The sequence below is a fragment of the Solea senegalensis genome, linkage group LG7, assembly GCF_019176455.1.
Source record: "Solea senegalensis isolate Sse05_10M linkage group LG7, IFAPA_SoseM_1, whole genome shotgun sequence".
NCBI lineage: Eukaryota > Metazoa > Chordata > Actinopteri > Pleuronectiformes > Soleidae > Solea > Solea senegalensis.
The window spans coordinates 16,016,176-16,039,174 of NC_058027.1; the positions used below are offsets into that span (position 1 = coordinate 16,016,176).

The 22,999-nt window shown below is 42.1% G+C and overlaps 1 protein-coding gene across 2 annotated transcripts in view; it reads left to right on the forward strand.

Moving 5' to 3' along the window:
- Positions 1 to 22,999, forward strand: part of adamts18 (ADAM metallopeptidase with thrombospondin type 1 motif, 18) — a 44,966-nt gene that overhangs the window by 20,590 nt on the left and 1,377 nt on the right. For both annotated transcript variants that reach the window (XM_044031228.1, XM_044031229.1), the window contains 11 exons: positions 292 to 440; positions 6,167 to 6,339; positions 7,312 to 7,442; positions 10,106 to 10,229; positions 10,420 to 10,664; positions 14,388 to 14,508; positions 15,682 to 15,808; positions 19,497 to 19,701; positions 21,407 to 21,601; positions 22,246 to 22,316; positions 22,471 to 22,636. In XM_044031228.1, the coding sequence (XP_043887163.1) occupies positions 292 to 440; positions 6,167 to 6,339; positions 7,312 to 7,442; positions 10,106 to 10,229; positions 10,420 to 10,664; positions 14,388 to 14,508; positions 15,682 to 15,808; positions 19,497 to 19,701; positions 21,407 to 21,601; positions 22,246 to 22,316; positions 22,471 to 22,636 (1,707 nt within the window). The remainder of the gene's footprint in view (positions 1 to 291; positions 441 to 6,166; positions 6,340 to 7,311; positions 7,443 to 10,105; positions 10,230 to 10,419; positions 10,665 to 14,387; positions 14,509 to 15,681; positions 15,809 to 19,496; positions 19,702 to 21,406; positions 21,602 to 22,245; positions 22,317 to 22,470; positions 22,637 to 22,999) is intronic.

The following is a 22,999-nucleotide window of genomic DNA, read 5'->3' on the forward strand; positions in this document are numbered from 1 at the left end:
GTACTTGGAAACATAATGACTGTATTTTTCCCCCATATTGAAATCAGATATTTAGAAAGAGAGGGATGAGATGTGTGCGAGGGCAGGGTTTGGCTTGGCCCAGCAGGGGTGGGGTGAACTCTGCGTGCACATGTTTTTTGGCTGCATCACGGATGTTTGTGTGTCCAGGTGTAGCACCGGGCATTTGTCCAAACAACGAAACTAAGGGAAGACACCGCGGCCAAAGCACAAGTTCTGACAAAAAATAGCTTCTCGTTCTCTTGTTTCATTCCCTTCCTCTCTTTCCTGCAGTGGTGTCGCCGGGGTCAGTGTGTTAAATATGGGGAGCATGGTCCTCGGGCGGTCCATGGCCAGTGGTCAGCCTGGTCCCAGTGGACTGACTGCTCCAGAACATGTGGAGGCGGGGTCATGTACAGGGAGCGCTCCTGCACCAGCCCAAGGTATACACATTAGCATTAACTTGCAAAGTCTTTTTAATTGGATTCAATACCTAATTTTTAATGCCTTTAGATAGATGTGTTAGCCAAGCAGATGACAAAGTGATTCATGTTGTCATGGGGCTGCTTCTAATATGAAAATCTCAGTTGCGGTTTGGGCCAGAAACCAATTTTTAAAGGCCTCCTGTCCCAAAATCTTTCCTTTTCCGAACACCTGAAAGTCTGCAGTCTGCCAGGTAGCTGTCAGCAGAGACATGCACACATACACTGTACATGCACAAACGCACATGCGCGCGATAAGGGCTCTCATCCGTCAAGCTGACAGTCCAGACAGACGGACTATCGCTGCTCCAGACAAGGAAAATCTAACCTAATAGCTGTCTCTTTGCTCTAAAAGCTTCCAAGACAGTACACGACTGCTGCTTACTCACACACACATGATTCTACGTAGTTCTGCAGACCCAGATTTCACAGAGCATGTGCGTTTGTCACTAAAGGCCTCTGTCTTTGCCATTACACACAGGGGAGAGCTTAGCATAGAAAAGAAAAGAATATAACAGATTGATTAGGACATTAGACATATACATGATTAAGAACATTAAATATAAAACAAAATAATAATGTATCTTATCTTAAAAAGTATCTTAATGTTGTGCCATCAGTGCATTCATACCCACATCTATCATATCTATAATATAATAACGTAATATACAGCCTATATGCTCATATTTCAAAGTCGTGTTTTCTAGCAGACATACAGCCTCTTGTTGCTATTCCCCCGAAAACACTTGAGTTTTCCACCCACGCAATACAGAATAAATTTATTGTTGCTATGACGCGATCAAATAATCTTTGTTGGCCGGCCCCTACAGCCCTCGTCCTTAAACTTTAATGCAGTACATTTTCTGAAATGTGATATATTCCGAGAACAGATTTATTTCATAATGTTGATTGACATTTTTTTTACTATTACTTTATAATACGGTACATGCAATTCATAGACGACAGCCACTCTTAGTGAGGTCTTGAAAAAATTTAAAATATATGCAACATATGCAGTGTTTGAATTCATTTATTTGCTGCCAAGGGTTTAAACTCCTCTCATGAAGAGGATATGGCGGAAACAATTAACTGTGTCTATTTGTCCTAGTGGGAGAGATAAACAAGAACATTTGCATAAAATCCTGCATATCAACTCGTGTGTTTTTTCTTGTTGTGTTGCTCACGAGCTGCCCATTGAACGTAATGTCTCGTAAAGCACTGACTGAATAGTTTTGAGCACACATGCCACATCAATTGTCAAGTCAATGTCAATGATCATGGATAATGATTATATCAAACTCCATCACAGAGAAATCTGCTGGTTGATTTGAACTTTTAATGAATGCCATCATTTAGAAATGAGTCATAACGAGATCGATCGTAGAGGCATGTCAAATCCGATCCCGTGTGTGTGTGTTTAAGTGCAGTGAGGATACAGTCTCTCTTAAATTAAACTACAGTCCTTGTATTGTGACTTTTAGCCAAGGTGACTTGATGTTCAATATGACTTCATACCATCACCTTACATCTTCACAACCTCCACAGCTGGTCAAATACAAGTTATTTAACCTTGAAATAACAGCTTGATTTGTAATCTGTCTGCAATTTCAGCTATGGCTTCAACTGTGTCAGTATATCAGTTATTTCATGGCTCATTCATTCATTCATTCATTCATTCATTCATTCATCTTCTACCACCATCTTCAGTGAAGGGTCTCTTTCATTTTGTCTCAAATGCACATTTTCTTCAGACAATTGTGTCTTTGAGTCCATTCAGAAAATCCCAGACTTCCAACACACTTCTTTCTTTACTCCTTACTTGTTTCGTCCATGCTTACTTAACAACTGGGCAGATACTGATGTGGCTGTGCAGTTCGTCACAGCCGACTTGTCTCCTAATCCTTGCGGAGGGATCAAAGACGTTTTCAGAGACAGACCGGCCCTCATATGATACACATTATACACCGTGACTGGCGGACCAGAAAGGGCGACAGAGCCCTTTAAACCGGGGTATCTGTCAGGTTCATTTATCATTCCCGTGGCACTAAAGAGCATTTTGAAGTAGCTACCAAGGAAAAATGGGTAGACCCAGCCAAACACTGACTTGTGGGTTCACTGGTAGAATGGGAGATGAAAATGGTAAGAGTGAAATATTAAATCCAACAAGGCCATGTTATGATATCATTATTATTATAAGTACATACAACTAGGTCAACAGTTGTCAGATTCCCAGGAAATCAAATGCAAAAACAACACAATCTGGCTAAATAAGTGTGACAACTCTTCACAACCACCATCCTGCCAGCACAACACACCCCTTCACCAAGAATTACCCTTACAGAGTCATTCCAGCAGCACAGTGTAGAGCGGAGTCATGTTTTAGTCTCTGACTCATGACATTCAGAGTGTGTTTGTTCCCTATAATCTCTGCGATTATTTTGGCAGGGCCACTCCATGCTTAATCTGAACAAGATGGATTATCCTGAATCTAACAGCTCATGTCTAATGTCATCTGTAACAATTTGTACATGCTTAGGTGTCACATCTAAGGAAACATGCAGCATGTATGCATATTGACACACTATGATTACTCATATAAAATGATTTGTTTTAGACAGAGTATGGCCTCTTTGCACCTTTAACCTAGTATTCTCCACTCAGCAGGTCTTCTCTTTTAATATTTTATGTATCTCTTGCTTAGTCTTGTAAAAAAGGTTCATAGGATCAGCCAGCTATGAGGCGTTGCTGCGAGACAGAATACGAGTCCTCTGCTCTCCCCTTCCTCCACCTCTTCTTTCTCCATTCCCCGTAGACCACCTGCCAGATCAAACGCAGTCAACCTAATCCTACCCAACATGTCTGGGAGATTAGGTTCATGATCTTGACCCAGTTTTGTAGGGAATATGTTTTGTCACACACTTGATTTAAAGAAAACTAAACCCTTCAACCACTTTTTTTTCCAGGTCAACCAATGTATATGTGTATCTCTTGATGTTATGTGTTGACCCAGGTGCAAATCACAGTAGTGTATTGACAGCTATTACATTCAAATTTTGTCTATTTTGGTCCATGCTTTTGTCACTCTCTTATCTAATCGGCATGAGGCTCATTGAGACCCAGACTCTGCGCCCCTTTTTTAAATGCCCAAGCTGTTGCTCTGTTTCCCTTTTCTCTCCACCACAGAGCGTTGCAGTTGTTAAACAGCTGCAACTCGGTGTCAGATTTGTGACATATGCCAAAAATAAGAATGCTGTAGTTCTTTTTATGGCCTGGACCCAAAACCAGAAGATGCAAAGTGCTAAGGCAGACGGGCACAGGTTTTAACAGGGGTGCCATTCACCCTGTTGTAAATTGATAAGAGACATTATTTGAAGGTTGAAATCCTACACTGTGTCATTTTAAAGAGTGTTGGGATCTATAATGAGGGGATGATGATGCTTAGATCAACCCCGTTTTTGTGGAATTTCTTGGTGGACGTGGTGGAAGGTATTTCACAGGGGTTAGATGGAACTATATAGGGATTCTATAGAGGGATGGAGCACCAAGGTGACCAAAGTAGACAAGACTAGACACTGTGATCATTGTGACCTACAGGAGTTCAGTCTCAGTTTCTTTTGCTGGGCTGATTTACCAGGCTCTTGGGACATCCTTAAGGGTTGTGTTGGGTCTGGAAAATGAAACACAACCCGAAAAGTTGTCGCATCTGGTGTTGCTTGTTGCTGAAAGTAGATTTACAATTGCAATGAGGCTGACCAGGGAGAGGAGAAAAACAACGTAGAAGAGAAAAGGAAGAGGAACCAAGAGTATTGTGAAATTTGGACATCCAAGATTTGCCTTCACCTCCCTTAATAATTAAACTGTTCATATTCCATACTCCTCTGATAAGAAAGCCTTAACAGACGTGTACAGTAGACTCCCTCACTGGCCTGCCTTACACATGTTTCCATATGGACTGGACCGAGTGGAATGGTTCGGTTTGGTAAAGTACGGTACAGATTGTTCTGCATTTCCATTAGGAATAGTACCAAAATAACCAAAGTAAAGTTCCATTACTTGGCAGCCTTCCCTTGGGCTACCAGAGTAAAATGATGCGGTACAGCCATGACAGTCAGCTGATCTGGCGACAGAAAATCACTCCCCTGCGTGGAAGTTGAGACAAAGGTGCTGTTCTCAGTCAAAGCCTGACCCGAAGCCTGACCCAGGGTTTTGCCATTCCAAACCATATTGTACTGTATCAAACTGAACTGTACCATGATGGATCAGGACTATGAAATCCCCCACCCTATCCCCCTCACCAAGGAAGCAAGATCAGTTTTCAAAAGCAGATTTACACAGACATATACACACACAGACACCTTAAGTGAGGCTACATCATTCTTGGCAGCTTAGTGACTTTGTGATTGAGTCCAGGTCTGAATTGAGGGGAGGAACAGACATAAAGAAAAATGCAGGGAAGCAACATGCATTTTGAATGAAATGAAAAACACTGCAACAGAATTTCAAAATGACTGTGACTCTGGTTCTTTGTGTTAACTATAAAACACTTTTTTAAAATTCCTTTGCCACAGTGTTGCATTACACAGTGTTTCATAAAGTGTGTTCTTTTTATTGTGTTTTTATTAGACATGTTTGATCGGCATGGATCATCAGTCTTTGTGTGTGTCTTTCTGGCTGTCTGTGCTGGTAGTTCCTGGTATGAGTTTATAATACTGAAATCTGACATGGCGTCCTGATATTTACAAAAATGTCAACACTCACACTGCTTCTTTTGTTATATCAAGTGTTGATGGTGATCATCAGTTTGATGGCTTGTTAAAGCTCCTTTATCTTTTTAAGCTCTCCTTAATTTATTTCTGTGGTTGAAGATTTGTGGTGTGGCATAGCATACAGTAACACCTGATATAACATTCAGGGTTTTCTTTGAAAGACAGCACTTTTGAGCTTAAATGCTTCTTTTTTTTCCCTCCAAAACCTTAAACTGTATTTTACAATTCAATCATATACTCACAGATAATATGGTATAATTTTAATACATGCAAGTACCAATTTGATGCAAACATTTTGAACACCACGTGTTGTTTACAAACACCATGATTTGACTCAAGGTTTGAGAATATTTATGTAAAATATCTAGATGAAGCTTAAAGGAATAGTTTGACAGTTGGGTATATGCATATTTCCTTTTGTGTCAAGAGTGAAAGCTGCATCCAACAGCTTAGATTAGCGAGTTGAAACAAGGGGAAAGCATTGGCTCTGCTCAAAGGTAAAAAAAATTGAACTACTTTGTGAGGTGAATCTGCACAAAAACAACTGTTTGTGGTTTCACAGGAAATTGTATGCAGGACCATTTCTTGGCTGTGCATAAAGATATCCTAAATTTGCTATGGCAATGACTGAGGACACCAGGTTGTAACTGCCATTTTCATTGGTCAAAGATGTAGATTGAATATAAATAATGGTCAATATCCACAGTTCCACATAGTGAAACCAATACAGACATTTTCCTCAGGGTTTTATGGTCTCAGTAACAGGTTTCAGGTCTTCTTCAAGATAGCATGGTGTTTCTTTGATAAAACAGTCACAGTTGTGATGATGTTTCATGACTTATTGATACTATGATCCCTAAATAAGACATAGGATATTTAAAATGTGTATTCTTCTTCTTCTCTGTCTTGTCTTTCACTCAGGCCCCAGAACAATGGTAAATTTTGCTCAGGATCGAGTCGGCTCAACCAGCTGTGTAACACTCAGCAGTGTCCTCCCAACTCTGTGGACTTTAGGGCCCAACAGTGTGCTGAGTACAACAGCAAGCCCTTCAGGGGCTGGTACTACAAATGGAAGCCCTACACCAAGGTGGATGGTAAGGTCTTCAGTAAAAAATCTGAGTCTTTTCAATCTTATGCTGCATGTAATGTATGGTTTGCTCCAATGGTGTTGTGGATGTATTTTCCTTTGTCCCTGTTTGAGAGAAAATGTTATAGATTATTTTATGACTTATGTTTAAATTGCAGTACCTCCCAAGGATTATGAAGCTGACCCACGGTTTATTCTAATGAAAAATCTTTAATTAATTTTTTACACAGCACTACTGGATAACAGAGAATAGATATTTGCTTTTTTTATTGTATTAATTCTGCTGACCATATATATATATTCTACATCCTGCTCTACTCGTCTAGTTCTTCATATCACTTTTTATAAAGTGCTTTTGTAATGTCAACCTCTATTTACTGTGCAGTGATTAGGGCCAAAAAGCTGGAGGAAAATATCATTCTGTGTAATGTGCACAGGAGACTTGTAGCAACCTGCACCATCTGACACAGTGGGAATGGATTTAAGAAGAAGCCTGCGGGCTAGCTTTTTTACACAGAGCGAGGGAGAGAGATTGAGTTAAATCAGGGCGAGCAGTGTCTTTGGCTTTTGTCCCAGGCCTGTTTAATCTGTTGATGAATGGGAGGTGATTTAGAAAGGAACAGATTCTAAACTGCCTTCTGGGACCTTGAGCCAAGTCACCTTCACCGTCATTTATTTAAATCAAAGATGGCTGCAGAGACTTGTCTGTGATATCTGATCTGAAGTACAGAATAAACCTGTTGCCTCACGTGAATACCCCTGGGTGCATTCATCGTCGGCTCCTGTCTTTTACAATTCACTATCAGCAGGAGCAGTAGATACTTTGTGTAACTGCTTTAAGTACAGCAGCTACTGGAACTTCACAAGCAACATGTCACAGCAGAACTTGACTTCATCTGCAGGATTTGTACGTCTGTTAAGTCTAACTTCTTCATTGTTGCTGTGTGTGTGTGTGTACACTTGTGTGTTCTCTGAGCAGATGAAGACATCTGCAAGCTGTACTGCATCGCGGAGGACTTTGACTTCTTCTTTGCCATGTCCAGCAAGGTCAAAGATGGCACCACCTGCTCTGATCAAAATGGAGATGTCTGCATTGATGGCGTGTGTGAGGTACACAAGCTGCTGTGTATTATGAAGTAGTTTTAAGTTTAAACAGGTAACCTATTCTCATCTGTTCTCATTTAGTCATTTGACATTTTGACTTTTTTATGAAAAACAGACTGCAACAGTCAGTTGTAGGAAAACCATTGGCTGTGACCAGGAATGTTCAGGTGCACCTGGTTGTTTTAATTATCCTTGAGAGGTGTCTGAGACTTGATTGAAATCCACAGATGAAAATGACAAATACCTCCACTACTCACACTGCATGGCAGAACAGAAACCTGACCATGAAGTCCAAGGTCCTCGCTATAGATTATTAAACTACTTTCCGACATTTGAGCAATGGTGATGGTCTTGAAGCAGGACTTGGGAACCACCACCATGAACACAACAGTCATGTTGTGTTCATGGTGGTGAACACAACATGACTCAGGAAGCTCAGGAAGGCCACAACTCTAACTCTAACTCTAACAACATGACTCAGGAAGCTCAGGAAGGCCACAACTCTAACTCTAACTCTAACTATGTCTAACTTTGTCTCATCCATCCATCCATCCAATTCCATGGTGGATGGATCATCATGCTGTTGGGATAATTCTCAGTGACAGAAACAGGGAAGGGAACATCAATGATCCTGCTGGCTGCAATCAAGGGTCTGCTGCAGCCTCTTCCTGTTGTGGGTGGAGCAGCCTCCATACCATAGAGTAATGCAGCTAGTCAAGATACTCTCAATTGTACCTCGACAGAAGGTGGACATGATGGGTGCTGGGGCCATCACTCCCAGTTTGAGGAGGGAGTAGAGCCGATGGTCAGTGGCAGGTGCTGGGTGGGTTGAAATCAATGACCATCTCCTTCAGGAGTTGTACCAGCAAGGCTATCAGGTTCACCTCTCACCTATAGTTGGTCTTGTCATTGTTGTTGACGAGACCCACCAGGGTGAAGAGTAGGGGGCTGAACACGTGATGGTATGGGATGTGTTGATCTGTCCTTGTGTGCTTGTAGCTTCTCTGTGAGGAAGTCCAGCAGCGATTGCAGTGTTGAGTCCAAGCCCAGTGAGTTTCCTGATTAGTTGCTGAGGGATCGTTTTGTTAAACGCTGAAATGAAATCTATGAACAGCATTCTCACATGATCCTCTCTGGTCCAGGTTGGTGAGTGCTGGGTGGCGTGCAGAAGAGATTGCACGATTGATGGAGCGATTTGATCGATATACAAATGGTGGAGGCTTTAAAGTATGTGGGAACAACAGCCTGAATCAGAGAGATGTTGAAGATGTCCTTGAGGACATGTTTGAGCTCCTGCACAGTCTTCCTGGTATGTTGTCTTACAGAGTGCTCTCTTCACGCTGTTGTTGCTGTCAGAAGTCTGTGGTGTGGTCTGATAACTAACCCATGATGGTCTGAATGCCCTTCTAGACACCCTGTGCATCTCTACTGTCACTAAAGTGGCAGGTGATCTTGCTTGTGTGTTGATGTTTGGATTGTTTGATGCCACGGGACAGGTTGGCTCTGGCTGACCTCAGGTCAGAAGCATCGCCAGCTTTGAAGGCTGTGTTCATGGTCTTCAGCAGTCTGAGGACCTCTGCTGTGAGCCATGGCTTGTGGTTAGCTGGGATGGTAATGATCTCAAGGTGGGTGACATCATCACTGCAGTTAATGATGTATGCAGTGACTGTTTCTGTGTAGACCTTGATGTCAGAGACGGGCGCTGCACCTTCACCTTTTTGGCAGAACAATGACCTCAAATGTACAACTAAGAAAATGCTGACTCTCTGAATGAAAGGCTGCTAAGACATTTGAATCCAATATGACGGAGCATAAAAGGATCTCCTGAAATAATGACATCTACTGCTTAAATCCAGGTGGACGGAGTTTGTGGAGAAGCTGTCACTGCTGTAAAACATGTTTCTACACATTAACTGAATACCACAGATGCACAAAACCTTCTAAAGCCATGTTTTCCCATTGTCATGATGGATAATCAAGTGCAGATATTTAACTGTTGTTAATTTCTCTTAATTATGAATTATTTTGACACAGCATCTATTTTTTATCTCTCTTTGGGTAAGCAATAGTAAATGAGTGAAAGAACAAAATGATTGTGTTCACCTTTGACCCTCTGTTCAGTTGACAGCTGTAATTGTAACAACTGTAACATTTTAGGTATGTGAACTTTTTACCAGCTCAAACAAAAAGAGATGTATGTAATTGGTTTACACTGCTGACACCTGTCAAGTTGTTAAAATCAGTGATGTTGTTGGCCATACCCAATGTCCTTCATGGAGTTCATGGAGAGGATGCATTCAGGGAAACAAGGAATATGTGCATGAATTATGCATGATCAAATGTTCAAAGTATAATTACAGATGGTATTCTTATTATCCTTTTCTATTTAACCATACCCTTTTATCATGTTCCATCTAAAAATATGGGTAATGCCGCCTCTCCCCATGTCCTTGCACTCCAGGTCTGGAGTGCAGTAGTTACTGTATGACCTGCACACGAGACGTCAATACAGATGGGAATAAAGTTAACTGTTGTTACAGTATTAGTTTATTCTTCCTCTCTATACACCTCAAGTTGTTTCATTAGAAAAGGCTCACACCTCTATACTGCATCCATTCTTTACATCACAGCACTGCTGAAGTTGATGGGTGTTGTTTGTGCTTCCGTAGGCAGTCGGCTGTGACCAGACTCTTGGCTCCAAGGCCTCTGTTGATGCCTGTGGAGTCTGTAAGGGAGACAATTCCACGTGCAAGTTCTTCAAGGGCCAATACACCTTACAACACAGGGCTAATGGTAATCCTTGTCTTCATCTCTATCTGTAGTGAGTCTGTTCTTTATATGTAACATACACTGACATGAGAAAGAGAGATCTAAAGAAGACCAACAAGGACAAAATAAAACCCATTCACAGACTGACGTTTCATGGACTGATTCACTTCATGTGTGCTTGACATTCCACCCGTCTGTTTTTTCCCCCCCGTAGATTATTACTCAATGGTAACAGTACCAGCTGGGGCACAGAGCATTCACATTCAGGAAATGGAGGTCTCCACCAGCTACTTGGCCGTGCGCTCCCTCAAAAGGAAGTACTACCTGACAGGGGACTGGACTGTGGACTGGCCAGGAAAGTTCCATTTTGGTGGAGCTGTGTTCGACTACGAGCGCTCTTTCAACAAGCCGGAGAGCCTGTATGCCGCTGGACCTACTAATGAGACACTAGTGTTTGAAGTAAGCCGTGGCTGCTGGGTGATGTCCATCTGTAGCAATTGACAGTGACAGGGTCTCTCTCTATCGCTCTCTCTCTCAATCTCTCTCTCTCTCTCTTTTAAAATGTCTGAACGTGATGCGGCTTAGATGAAAAAAGGGTTTTGTGTGGTGGGAGAACAGGGGTGTGTGTAGCTGTCTGCAGTGCTTCTGTGGGGATTAATTGTGTTGGGTGCTGGGTTACGTCAGGCATGTTGTAGTGATGTGGGAGGCATTAGAAACTGGAGCTTTTGGGAGTTTGAGCAGGTCATCGTGGGATGTCCTCTCTGTGAGTGACATTTTACGTTGTTTTTTTTTTAATTGAGAGTCGATCTACTGGAAACACCTAATACACAGCGAGGAAACAAAGCATAGACAGCAGTTAGGTACGTGACAGAGTGGCAGTATATGACGCTCTAGGGAGGAGAGCGGGTTGGATTCTTCCCACATAAAAGTGTCAGCAAAAGCATTTATTTCCTTTTGAACTCTGACCCCAAGCTGTAGCAAAAGAAGTAAAAAAAAAGCAAGTTAAGGAGACATCACTTTTGTTTTCCTCATGCTACTTAAATTCTGTACTTGTGGGAATGATTGACCTGTTGATCCAGGAGGAGAACCAATGTGATATATCTGAAGTGTATGGCTGGTGATTTGTTCAACCATCAGGAACTGTTTTTGTTGCTATTTTAGTAAAGACACCTCTGTTTTTTGGGAAGTCTAGCAGAGTTACTGTTGGAGATGGTATTTGAACAGACCATTCAAGATGACTGCTTGCAGAGATGCACATTTGTAACTATAATTTAATGTTTAGGTTTTGTTTTTTTAATAAGTGAAGCTGATATTGACAAATATTGGCTAAATATTGGTCCCCAATAAGCTTTGCTGTTGCTTACACTGTTATTGTTGTTTACAGTACAACGGAACTGCATTACTCTGTGTCAGATATTATCAGAGTCTCTCAGTTTCAATTGGGACAAATTGTCCTTTAAAGAACGGACTCTGCTGAATCTCACATTTCTCCTTGTGCTCGTCCAAGTTATACATAATCTGTCCAGAAGAGAACTCAGATGTAGCACACTGCTGATCTGCAGATGACACAGCCTATAATCTCTAACTGTCTTGTAATTACAGAAAGGAGAAATAGGTTCATGGAAAGGGGGGGGGCAGAGAGAGAAATGTGAGGAGCCTGAGATTAAAAGATTAAGAATTATCTTTGGACAAAGCAGTTAAGGCCAGGACACTGGGATTTCAACTGCAAATGAGAAGAGACAAAAAACAACAGTTTTTTGTCTCTTGTTTTCTCTTTTATTTGAACTTCTCTTCACCTGTTTCACACATTCTACTTAACTGGATCTGTCACAGACGGAGAGCGTGCAAGGGGGGAGGGTATACGCACTGATCTCTCCCAGACCCTTACTCAGCTTGAAACCCTCAAAGAAAAACAAACTTTGAGGAGTGTGAGTGTAAACTGTGACAAGTTGTTCACATGTGCACAGCTGCTCTGCTGGTAAGGAGGAGGTGGGAAGTGGAACATCTAACAAGAGCAGGAGGAGGGACCAGATACAAAATATTGCTCTTTTTTGAGCTCTCAGTGGACAGCAAACACAATAATTCCCCTTATTGGCTTCCATGTAAGTCAAGGTCTTGCTAGTAAAGGGCAAAACACATTGTGAGCCCACAGCCTGATACCTGTGTCAGTGAAGTAATTGGTTGTGATGAAATAGTTGTGAAAACTAAGACACTGCCCTCCTGTGTTTAATGTAAATATACACGCAAATATTACAAAGCCAACAGCTGGGATTTGTCAGACCTTTTAGTTGACAACCACCACTTGGGGAACGCTTAAAATACTTAAATGTCCGCAGCTACCAGTGGACAGAAGCAAAAGAAAATTCAACACGTTCAATTGCTTAACCATAGATTGTACATAAAATTTGATGCAGTCCTTTGGTTTGGCCCAGGAAGTAGGACAGAAGTAGCCACCAGGGTGCGACTCCACTGGTTGCAAAAATAACTCGGCAAACATTATCCTGAGGAATTAACAGTCTCAATTGCTGGTTTCTCATCTTCAGTGAGATGGTAGTTTATCCAGTAGGTGCCTGGTTGGAGGTTAAGTGTGAATTCCCAGTTGTACAAGAGTTTTTTATTTCCACCAAATCTTGCCGTATAACATTTTCGCTATAAAAGGTCACTTCCTTGACGTTAAGTGTCTTTGACTGAACCTTTGGCTGCCTAGGTCTGTAACATTACCCAGGAGGGTTTTCTGCACGACGAACATTGAGGAACTATTTGAAATGGGATTAGACAACGGCGACAAATGCTTGGTTTTGTGTTTTCCTGGTGACATATTACTGTTGCACTCGTTTTCAAGTCTTCAAGTTTCTAGCTCATTTCTTAACTGGTTACATCGCGTTGTTAGATCTTTATATTTTGTGATATGAAGAGAGTTTTTTGGTGCTGGTGTAAGTTTCCACTGCAAAGAAGCAGCAGGAGTGACTGTGATTTACTGTCTGCAAAGTGCATGACATCACTGTTTGGTATTTGGGATCATGGTTTTTGCAGAATGGTGAGTTAGCGTATGTGTCTTGTTCTTGCTGTTCCTAATTTTTGTGGCTCAGCTACCATAGAAGGGACACGTGTTGGCTGCAGTTATCTCAGACTGGAGAAATTGAAAGGAGACGGGGTTGGACTTGTCTGAAATTATTGTTTGAACACCAGTGTCTGCCTTGGGTGTATTTAAGATCACGGTTTATGCAGAGATTAGCTATTTGAAAGACTTCAAGGGTTTGTGGGACCTTTATTAAAGGGGTTATGACAGAAATTTTGAATGCTGTTTATATGCAATAAATAAGTATTAAGTCCTGGTGTCCAGTTGTTATGCAGATACTGATGGACAGGTATTTTTGTCAGGCGATTCAATGGATGTTGCCAGTCGAGTCTGAATATAATTTGCCAGTTGGATTGAGGATTTATAACCATCTTACCTGATCATTGTGAGCTGTGAGAGACGTGGCTGTACGGAAGACAACCCGCAGTGTTTTGAAATCGTTTTAAAAATGACACATTCTGAGCCAAATATGCACACGTGAGAAATCCCCACCACAGCAGTGGATTTTTTACAGGGTTGTTTTAATGATAGCCTGATGCTTCTCCGATAATGGGCACGTCTGCTGTCAGTCATCCGTTTGTCTCTGCTCCACTTGAATATCCAAATAAGCCTCCTGCACATAAAAAAGCCAACTCAGAGTCACCCACCAGCAGAAAGAGAACAAAGCACTCCCTTAATGTTTCCAAAGCCTTCTGGGTAGTGCATCTAACAGCTCAGTGGGAACTTAATGGCTGAATTAGGTTGTATATTGTAAATGATAGTCACATTATTCTCTGGAGGGGAGTCCATAAGAAACCATTTGTTTCAGCGCTATTTGTTGCTGCACTTTCGCAGTGTACCTTAACTGTTTGCAGAATGTGGACCTACTGTATATAGATTCATGGAGTGCTTAGAGAGAGGGTATGGATCATGCTGTTTATGGGATGGAGACATCTGTGATTAACTGATGTAGTATGTACTGTAGACTGGTAATTTGGATAGAAGAGTAACGCTGATTTGACAAATGGCATAAGTGGATGTTAAAGACCTGACGTGAAGCTCTTAAAAGACAAACTATTCACGCACGTGCTGCCTGTCTGACTGCCAGTGTCCTCCTCTGACAGATCCTCCTGCAGGGAAAGAACCCGGGCGTTGTGTGGCAGTACACTCTTCCTCGCACTGAGAGGAAGCCCGACTACAGCTGGGGTGTGGTGCGCTCGGACTGCTCCGCTCCGTGTGCCGGAGGTGAGATTGTGTTTAAATGTTGGCAAATACATGACGACCTGTGTGGGTAAATGTGTTGTACATTAATAGAGCTGTAGCTAGACCCTCCCTAATACAATGGTCATCCAATCATAGCCTTAATAAGAAACAGCAAACATTATTAGGACCCCCAGTATTTTCCTTCAAAGGCATGCTTTTTACTCTAACCATTTATGGCTGGACTGTGCATATTATAAATGATTTCCGATGGATAATGAAACACCTTGTAGCCTCAGACTTTTACCATGAGATCATGTCTTTCACATGAAGGCAGAAACATGCACGTTCTAATGCATCCTAGGCAAATGCATACTGATCCCATGTGTGTGACACTAATATCTGCACATCTGTGTGGTTTTTTTTTTTCGCATTTGTCTTGTTTGTGTTTGTTTTCATATTCCATGTATTCCCAATCTGCCGCAGTGTGGTCCAGGTAGTGCTTTTGAAGAGCTTTGGAAAAACAAAAACAAACAGACTCCATCTGGGTGTGTGAGTCATTATCAGACGTCAGCATTATCTTGCGATGCATTACACTATTTCATGCTCTCTCGCACGTTTAGAGCCAAATGTTAACATAAAGCACATGAATATATCAATCACTGGTATCTCTGACAAAGTAAACATATGCATAAACAAAGTTACATAATGACAGCATATTTCCAAAGCATGCCTCCACCCAATTCTGTATTATACCACTACTTTGATCCATTAAGTGACTTTGAGTTGTCTCCCTGCAACATATTTTCTCAATCTACAATGGATTAAATGATAAAACACATTGCAGATTCTCTCATACATACAGTATCCAATTTATTTTGCTGGGCATATTTTATTCTCTCCACCGACTTGAGTTGATGGCACCAGGTGTATCTTCTCTCAGAATCACTGTGACCGATACATTTTCCCTGAAACTCATCGAAAATATGCATTAGATGTTAGAATATTACAGTTATTGTACTTAACAATGGCCATAAATGTAATGTTGCAAGTAAGTACATTTTCTATTCCATTTACACATGTGTTCCAACTCTTGTTAAGACTGCAATTCGCCGGTGTGCAGACTGACTTAACGCAGATGTTTACTGTCACGTCACGTGACTGAAATAGATAAACTACTGTCTTTCATGCTGTATTTTCTCATGCTTTTTCCACCAGGACGTATCTCCGCCAAGGCTATCTGTCTACAGGACCAGAAAGTGCAGGTCAACTCCACCATGTGTAATCCCCTCTCCAGACCGACACTTGGGTCCCATCTCTGCAACACGCAGCCTTGCCCTGCCTAGTAAGTGCTGCTGTATGTTTGCATTTTTCATGAGCTGCCTACAGTTTGCCTGTGGTCCGTTTGCTGTGGTCAGCCACTACTCGCTACTTTCTCGTTTGCTCCTCGAATTTCTAACTTCTCATTTTTCTTTCCTCTTTTACTTTTTAGGAGAAAAAACTCTCCCCGTCCACTGTACTCTTTAATTAGTTCTTAATTTTTGCATTGCTGTTTTTTTTTTCTTCTTCTTCCAGCTGTGTCTTCATTTTAGTGCTGACAGATGTGTACTCACACTGCAGCAAGAGGGTTCACACCAGCACTGCAGCTTGTCTGATTGTGCCAAGATCAGGCAAGAGACAGATTAATGCTGAGAAGAAATGGTCTCGTTGAATACCAGGGGAATTTTAAGACTCTAGTTAGGTTAGTGATGGTTAGAGTTGATCTTAATATTTCTGAAACCTACATCCCTATACCCTTACCCTCTTACCCTTTAACACAAAAAACACCACCACCAACCATGTTGCAACAAGTCCAGACCAAGCCAGACAGCTATCACTTACACCTCCAACCGTTTCTGACCAAGTTTCCCACAACCTGAGAGGGCATTTCCTGACCCTAATTTTAAGCATTTTTTCTATACAGTCTTGTTGCAAGCCCTGAGCCCCCTCTCCTTTCTTGGGGTGAGGGAAATGGTATAGTCCAGATCATCAGCGAAGATCCAGGAAAATAATGTGTTGTTTATTAAACCGTAGCTGACACCATTTCTCAGCTGGTTAACGTGTGCTTACCAAATTAAGGGCACTGCACAGGAAGACAATGGAGCGGCATGAAAGCGCTAATGAGACCTCCTGGATGTATGGAGACATATGCAAGAGCACAGCAGAGAGGAGAAACAAATGAGAGCGAGGCAGGATGAATGTGTGCTTTGTATATGTGTGTAGTCTCGCGGGAGGGGTAACGTGAAAATGCCCCCTAATCTCCATGGTGTGTATCTCAGGTGCTGACAGGCCTATCCATGTTTTATTGTGCGGAGACGCCGAGATTCCCACAGGGACCAGCCAGTCTAGCCATGCAGAGGCAGCCAAACAGCCCCCGCCCCCATACCCTAACTACCATCTACCCCATTTGAACAGAGGAAACGTTTCCACACCGTGGCATGGCACTACTTTCTGAACATAAACCAGGAATGCAAGGAGAATTTTAAGGCCTTAGTTCAATCTTCCAGCTCAGCTTGCAGTCAGGAAGAGATACACTCATATAGACTTTTATGTCCTACCTTGCTTTGTCCGCTCTCCAGCCCCGTGTACACAGTTCCCAGTACCACTCTTCTCCTCCTCTGTAGTTCTGTCTCTGTTGTGCACAGGTATTCTGTTCTCTTTTATGGCAGAGGCCATCTGTGGACTTACTTTCCAGAGAGTGAGGATTTCTCTGTGAAGACCCAGCACCAAAGATAGATAGTTGTACCTGTTCCAGACAAGCTGAGCAGATAAAGGGAGACAAAAGATGTGTGTGCACAATTCTGACCAGAGACGGTGCTTTTCAAGCATATAAGAAGTAGAATAGTGTAAAGGGCCAACTTGCAGGTACATCTTTTTCTTTTCTTTTTTTTTTGAACAGGACTTCTACTAAGAGCAAAGCCACAGTCAAAGCATTATATATTTGTAATTGTATTGTATTACATGTAATGTAATATTTGTACATTGAAGCAATACAGTTATATAAAAACATATAGTTTTACATGTGTTAAATTAACATTTCCAAATATAGGTGACATTCTGAGTTTGATTTTGAGGATAGAATACAGGAAGGAGCCACTTCTGGCTGCTGCTGTCATACTTTTAGTATATGAATAGGGATGCAATTAACATCATGCACAAAATTGATTGCAAATCAAATTGTTCACTTTATTTTTGCCAGAAAGAATAAACTAAGAAAACCCCTCGTATGCATTTGGATTTAACAGCTGAGTTAACAGTTGGATGACACATTATTGAGCTTCATGTATATTCTCACCTCTGTGTTTGCACCGAAACCTTCTCGAATTTCCATGTCAAAACATATTATATTCGGTAGAACACGGAAACGAGGCCCCGTTTCACTTGCACTAGTTTGACTTCAGTAGCTGCTCAGCAAAAACCTATGCAACATCATGGAATAAGTACACTGTAAAGTAAAAAAAAAACACAAGAGAGAGGAGGCTGAAGGCTGAAGGGACCATTGAATGACCTTACTGAAGTAAAGTGCAGTGGTGTGTATTCAAGAAAAAATGAGTCCAGATGGGAAATGTCCAAGTACACCAAACCACATAAATATGAAAATGTATGTAAGTCGGAGTGCAATAAGTACTTCCATGGAGTTCTGCTGAATACGGGCATAACAACCTGCTAAGTAGAGGTGGTCATTTTGGTGTATAATCATGCAGAATACCTTAAGAAATGTTGGTCTCTGAGCAAACTCAGTATTAGGGGAAGAACACATATTTATTCATTGGTCGGAACTGGTCTCTAGCCATACAAGTTCTAAAAAAGAACCTCCCCTGCAGTATTGCCCTATTCTACCTCAAAATATGTCACCATTGAAAGATTTTAGAGATACAAATTACAGTTGGGTCAGTGGTGGTTTGCAGTGAAGCAAAGTGGCACTTGAGCCACTTTCCCCCCCAATGATATATTGTTATTTATAAGCCAAGGAAAAACAGAGGGGAAAAAAAAGCAAACAGACCACTAGCCAAAAATCCAAAACCAATACTTACAGCCCCAATGGTTCACGTCTTTCCCATTTCCAAATTGCAGTTCAGTCCTGCTGCCTCATTTATCTGTGGCATTTGAATGAAAATGAAAGCATTTTTCCTCCCCTGAAGCAGGTCGGGCGGTGTGGAGGAATGGTCTTTGTGGTAGCGTGTCGTCTCAGAATTGGACAGAGCCATCTGCCCATCTCTCCATGTCCCTCTTCTCAGCCTGTGGTTGTCAGACCTCTCATTTGCTGTAATCTCCCCACGTTCAGTGGCGGTGCCTAGACAAGCTATTTTCAAGGCAGAAGTAGGCTTTCATCAGCAGCAAAGCTTCATTTCAAAGACACTTGAGAGGAGAGGAGAGGAGAGGAGAGGAGATATATGTGATGTTATTGTATGTTGAATATCACTGATGGCTCTGTAGATCTGGGGTGACTGTAATGGAGAGCTGTATGTACAGTATTGTTTCCATGTTTAGTTTCAGATGTGAATAGCACTCATATACAGTGTGTGTGTGTGTGTGTGTGTGTGTTTGTTTGCTGCATATAGATACTGTATATTTTCTCATTATCTACCACTTTACGGGTTCAAGTTTGAATTTGTCACAACTTCAAAGAAAAACAGGAAAAGTTCTCTATTTGCAGCCTGCAACCACTTAATAATACATGGTATGTTAACATCTGGTCTGATAGCACTCACTAGCAATTTAGGGTGAAATTGTGTTGTTTTTTGTGTGTGTGTGTGTTTGTTTTGGCCCAAAATAACTGCAGCAGATGAGAGCTGGGACCTGTGGTTGACTCTCCTGATTAGAGCTCAGTCATGACTGGTATCCTGAGATCATAGTTTACTCTATTTAAAATGCATGTATCTATTAGACTCTCCTTCAGTCATTTACATATTCAATTTTTATGATTAATATTATGTGACGCACACCACGCATGTTCCCCTCCTCAGTCACCTGCTCTCTTTGTCTCTGCACAGCTGGGCGACTGGAGACTGGGGGCCCTGCAGTCGCTCGTGTGGAGGAGGCCAACAGACGAGGACACTGCGCTGCCTGAGGAAGGTCACTTACCAGAGGGAGGAGGTGGCGGCGCACTCCCTCTGTCCTGTCATTTCTCCTGCTCAGGTCCAGCCCTGCCAAACCCAGGCGTGTCCGCCCGAGTGGAGCACGGGATCTTGGTCACAGGTGGGTTTGTGGAAGACTTCGAAATCCACACCATAGCACACATTCAATCTCCATGCAGAAAGGCCCTTGTTCGATCATGTCTTTGTGAATATAGCGTAGATAATTTACTTCAACATCATTTAATGTCATCAAACCAACAGCACATATTCACAGTGAGGAAGCTGAAATAACTGACTTGTGTGTTTAAGCAGGTTAATATAGTTGTCATTCACAAATGCAGCCCTAATTGTGAACCTGTTGAGTTTTGAGCACCATTTAAATGTGTTGACCGTGTACAGTAGACAGTATGGCACAGTAAACAACTCTGACTGGGCAACCAAAGAAGAGCACAAGAATTTAGGACAAAAATACAGGTTTTAATCATGGCAGCAGTTTATTTGTCCAATCTTTTGTTTTTCTCCATTACATCATTCTACTTCTACTTCAGTTTCATGTCGTCCATGAGGCTAAAACACAGTTGTACATATTTGAGAGGAGACACAGGTAGCCTCAAGTTCACTGTGCAAGCTGTCGGGTGAGTCAATCAAGCTAAAACAAGCACTCTGCTGCCCTCTGTTGGACATGTAGGGACAAGTTAATTAATTAATGCCACTTTGAAGGAACATTTTATTCTGGCCTGTACTGTCTGCTTGTGATTGAAAGCACTCTTAATCTTCTATTTTCATTTAGGTTACATAGATTTTTGTCTTTTTCCCCCTGTCCTTCTTGTACAAAGTTGTTTAAATTTAAATTCCTGCCATTAAATCTGAATGAACTGATCCACAAAACAGTCACACAAAAGGGATCACAAGTTAGAAGTATTGTGTGGTTTGCAATCAGACTCTGATTTGTCAATTTTGCTGCATTAAAACGTGTCATTTTTATCTGTTGGTTGTTAACCATTTATTGTATGTACGTTTCTAACACATTTCCCCATGGAATCATATTGTGTCACGTGAACACACGTTTATTTGCTCACATTCCTGTACACTGTATGAAACTGACATCCCATAACACATCCTATAGCTGGTGTGACCTGCACAGTCCGGACACTCAGCCGTCATCCTTCAGGGACTTCTCTCATTGGCCTGGTTTGCATCACAGCAAAGAGTTCATGTGGTGGTCATGCAGACACAAGGCCAGTCTTGTTGAAAAATAACTCCAGGACCTTTCACTGACAAAAGGACAATTGCGTGTCTCTAAGTGGATACGCACAGACGCGTGTCTTATGTCTAATAAATGAACGTGGCGATGCTGCATAAACAGCAGTGACGGCTGAGGTCACCAGTCAGTCCCAGCGGAGGAGTGTGACTCTGTTGTCCGTCCCTCTGTGGTTCATATGGAGTTTACCTCGACAGTGTGTCCTGTTGATGGAGACTTTAATGGGTCGGGGTCACTTTCATTTATGAGATATCGGTTTATTGTATATAATGTTTGGTCGTAATGGGCTGTATTCAAACTGGTGACCTTCTATTTGCTGGTCCACTACGTGGTGGAAATGCACTGACAAATGCACTGACAATGCCAGAGGATTTAACCTTTGTTAATACAGGCTAGTGCTTCAATGTGGTCAAAGCTGAAGGCTAAAGCGATCGTTAAGTCAAGTGTCAGGCTGAGTTGACGTGTGCGTGATCTTTTAACCTTTGCTTACTGAATCACTAAGCTCCTCATGGTTTTTTTTTTACTTTTAACTCCATGCCGTATTTCCCTCTCCGTCTCCTCTCAGTGCTCCAAGACCTGTGGCCGTGGACTGAGGAAGCGCAGTGTGTTCTGCCGCAGCACCGATCCCGGAGCCAAAGCAGTGGTTGTGCCTGACAGCATGTGCAGACAGCACCACAGACCCAAAGCCCAGGAGACCTGTGTCCTGCAGCGTTGCCCCAAAAATGAAAGGCTACAGTGGATGCCCACTCCCTGGGGAGAGGTAGGAACAGAGACACATGAGACTCAGTGAGCGGGAGCGTCAGAAGTCAAATGAGTTGTTTCCAGTTTAGTCATTTTGAGCAAAGATATTCACCCACACACAGTGTGTTAAAGGAAATCGTTTTTTATGATGCACGTTGTGTTGACAAACTAGGCTGTGTAAGTAGAGGAGGATTATAAATAGTAATACACTTTTTCATTCAATAACTATTCATGTATATACTGTGTGTGTATGTGTATAGTACCTCTGATTAGTTATTGATTGTGAAACGAATTGCAAACTCAATCAATCACTTTGACCAAAATTTCCATCGTTGATTTTAGTTATATATTTTCTGGTTTATTTGCTGAATAAGTTCAGTTTGAGGAAAACGTGTAAAACGTATCAGTTGAATATCTCTTTGGTTTTGAAATGTCACTTTGTACCAGACAACCAGTCATTGTAGGAGCTCTGAGGAAGTAGTTTCTCATTTTTTATCTGCTCAATTGTCTACATTATTCTTGGAGGACAGCGCAAAATTAGGTTTTGGCTCTTTTTCTACAACTAAGTGACCTTGTGGTGTCTGCTGCCACACACACAGACACACACACAAAGGCAGAGAGTTCATTTTGTAAATCCATCCCCCGCTTGCATTCTTTCCTCAGTGCTCCAGGTCCTGTGGCTCAGGCATCCAGAAGAGAGAGCTTCGCTGCGGGGAGAGAGACTCACAGGGAGGGTATGTGCCTTCAGCTGCTCACCGAGACATCCCCTCACACGTTAATAGATTTGATACCCACTGCGTCATCTGTGTCGTGTATCCCAGCATCAGTATCACAGTGCTTTCACAATTGGAGTCGTGTTGAGCAGGCAACCTGTCTTCTTCTGCACAGGTATGTGGAGTTCCCGGTACGGAGGTGCAGGAACACGGCCAAACCCTTAGTGGATCTGCAGCAGGGCTGTAACCGGGGTCCATGCCCAGAGCATCCGTGGGTCGTCCCGGGCAGAACAACCTCCAGTGCTGTGGTTTTAGGCTGGTACTCCTCTCCCTGGCAGCAGGTACATTTGTTTTGTGCTTTCATCCAAAAAATTGGTTGACATGACAGAGTTTTAGTCTGATGATGTGTAATTTACTCCATCTGAAAGCCTCTCACTTCCAAGCTTCTGTCCCACATATGGCAATGTGGTAATGAACATAATTGTGGTTCTCTAAATAACAAAAGGCCTAGTTGTACGGTGTCAGAATCCAGTGTGGGATCATGGGAATTGTTGTCTTGTTGTCTCATTTTATTCCACTGAATGTTTGTGCTTTCCAAAGAGAGATAACAAATTACAGCAAAGTTAAAGAGTGTTGGAAGAAGAAACCTTTCTCATATCTTGCAACAGTTCTTCCAATCAGCAGCCAGTTCTTCACAAAGAGGC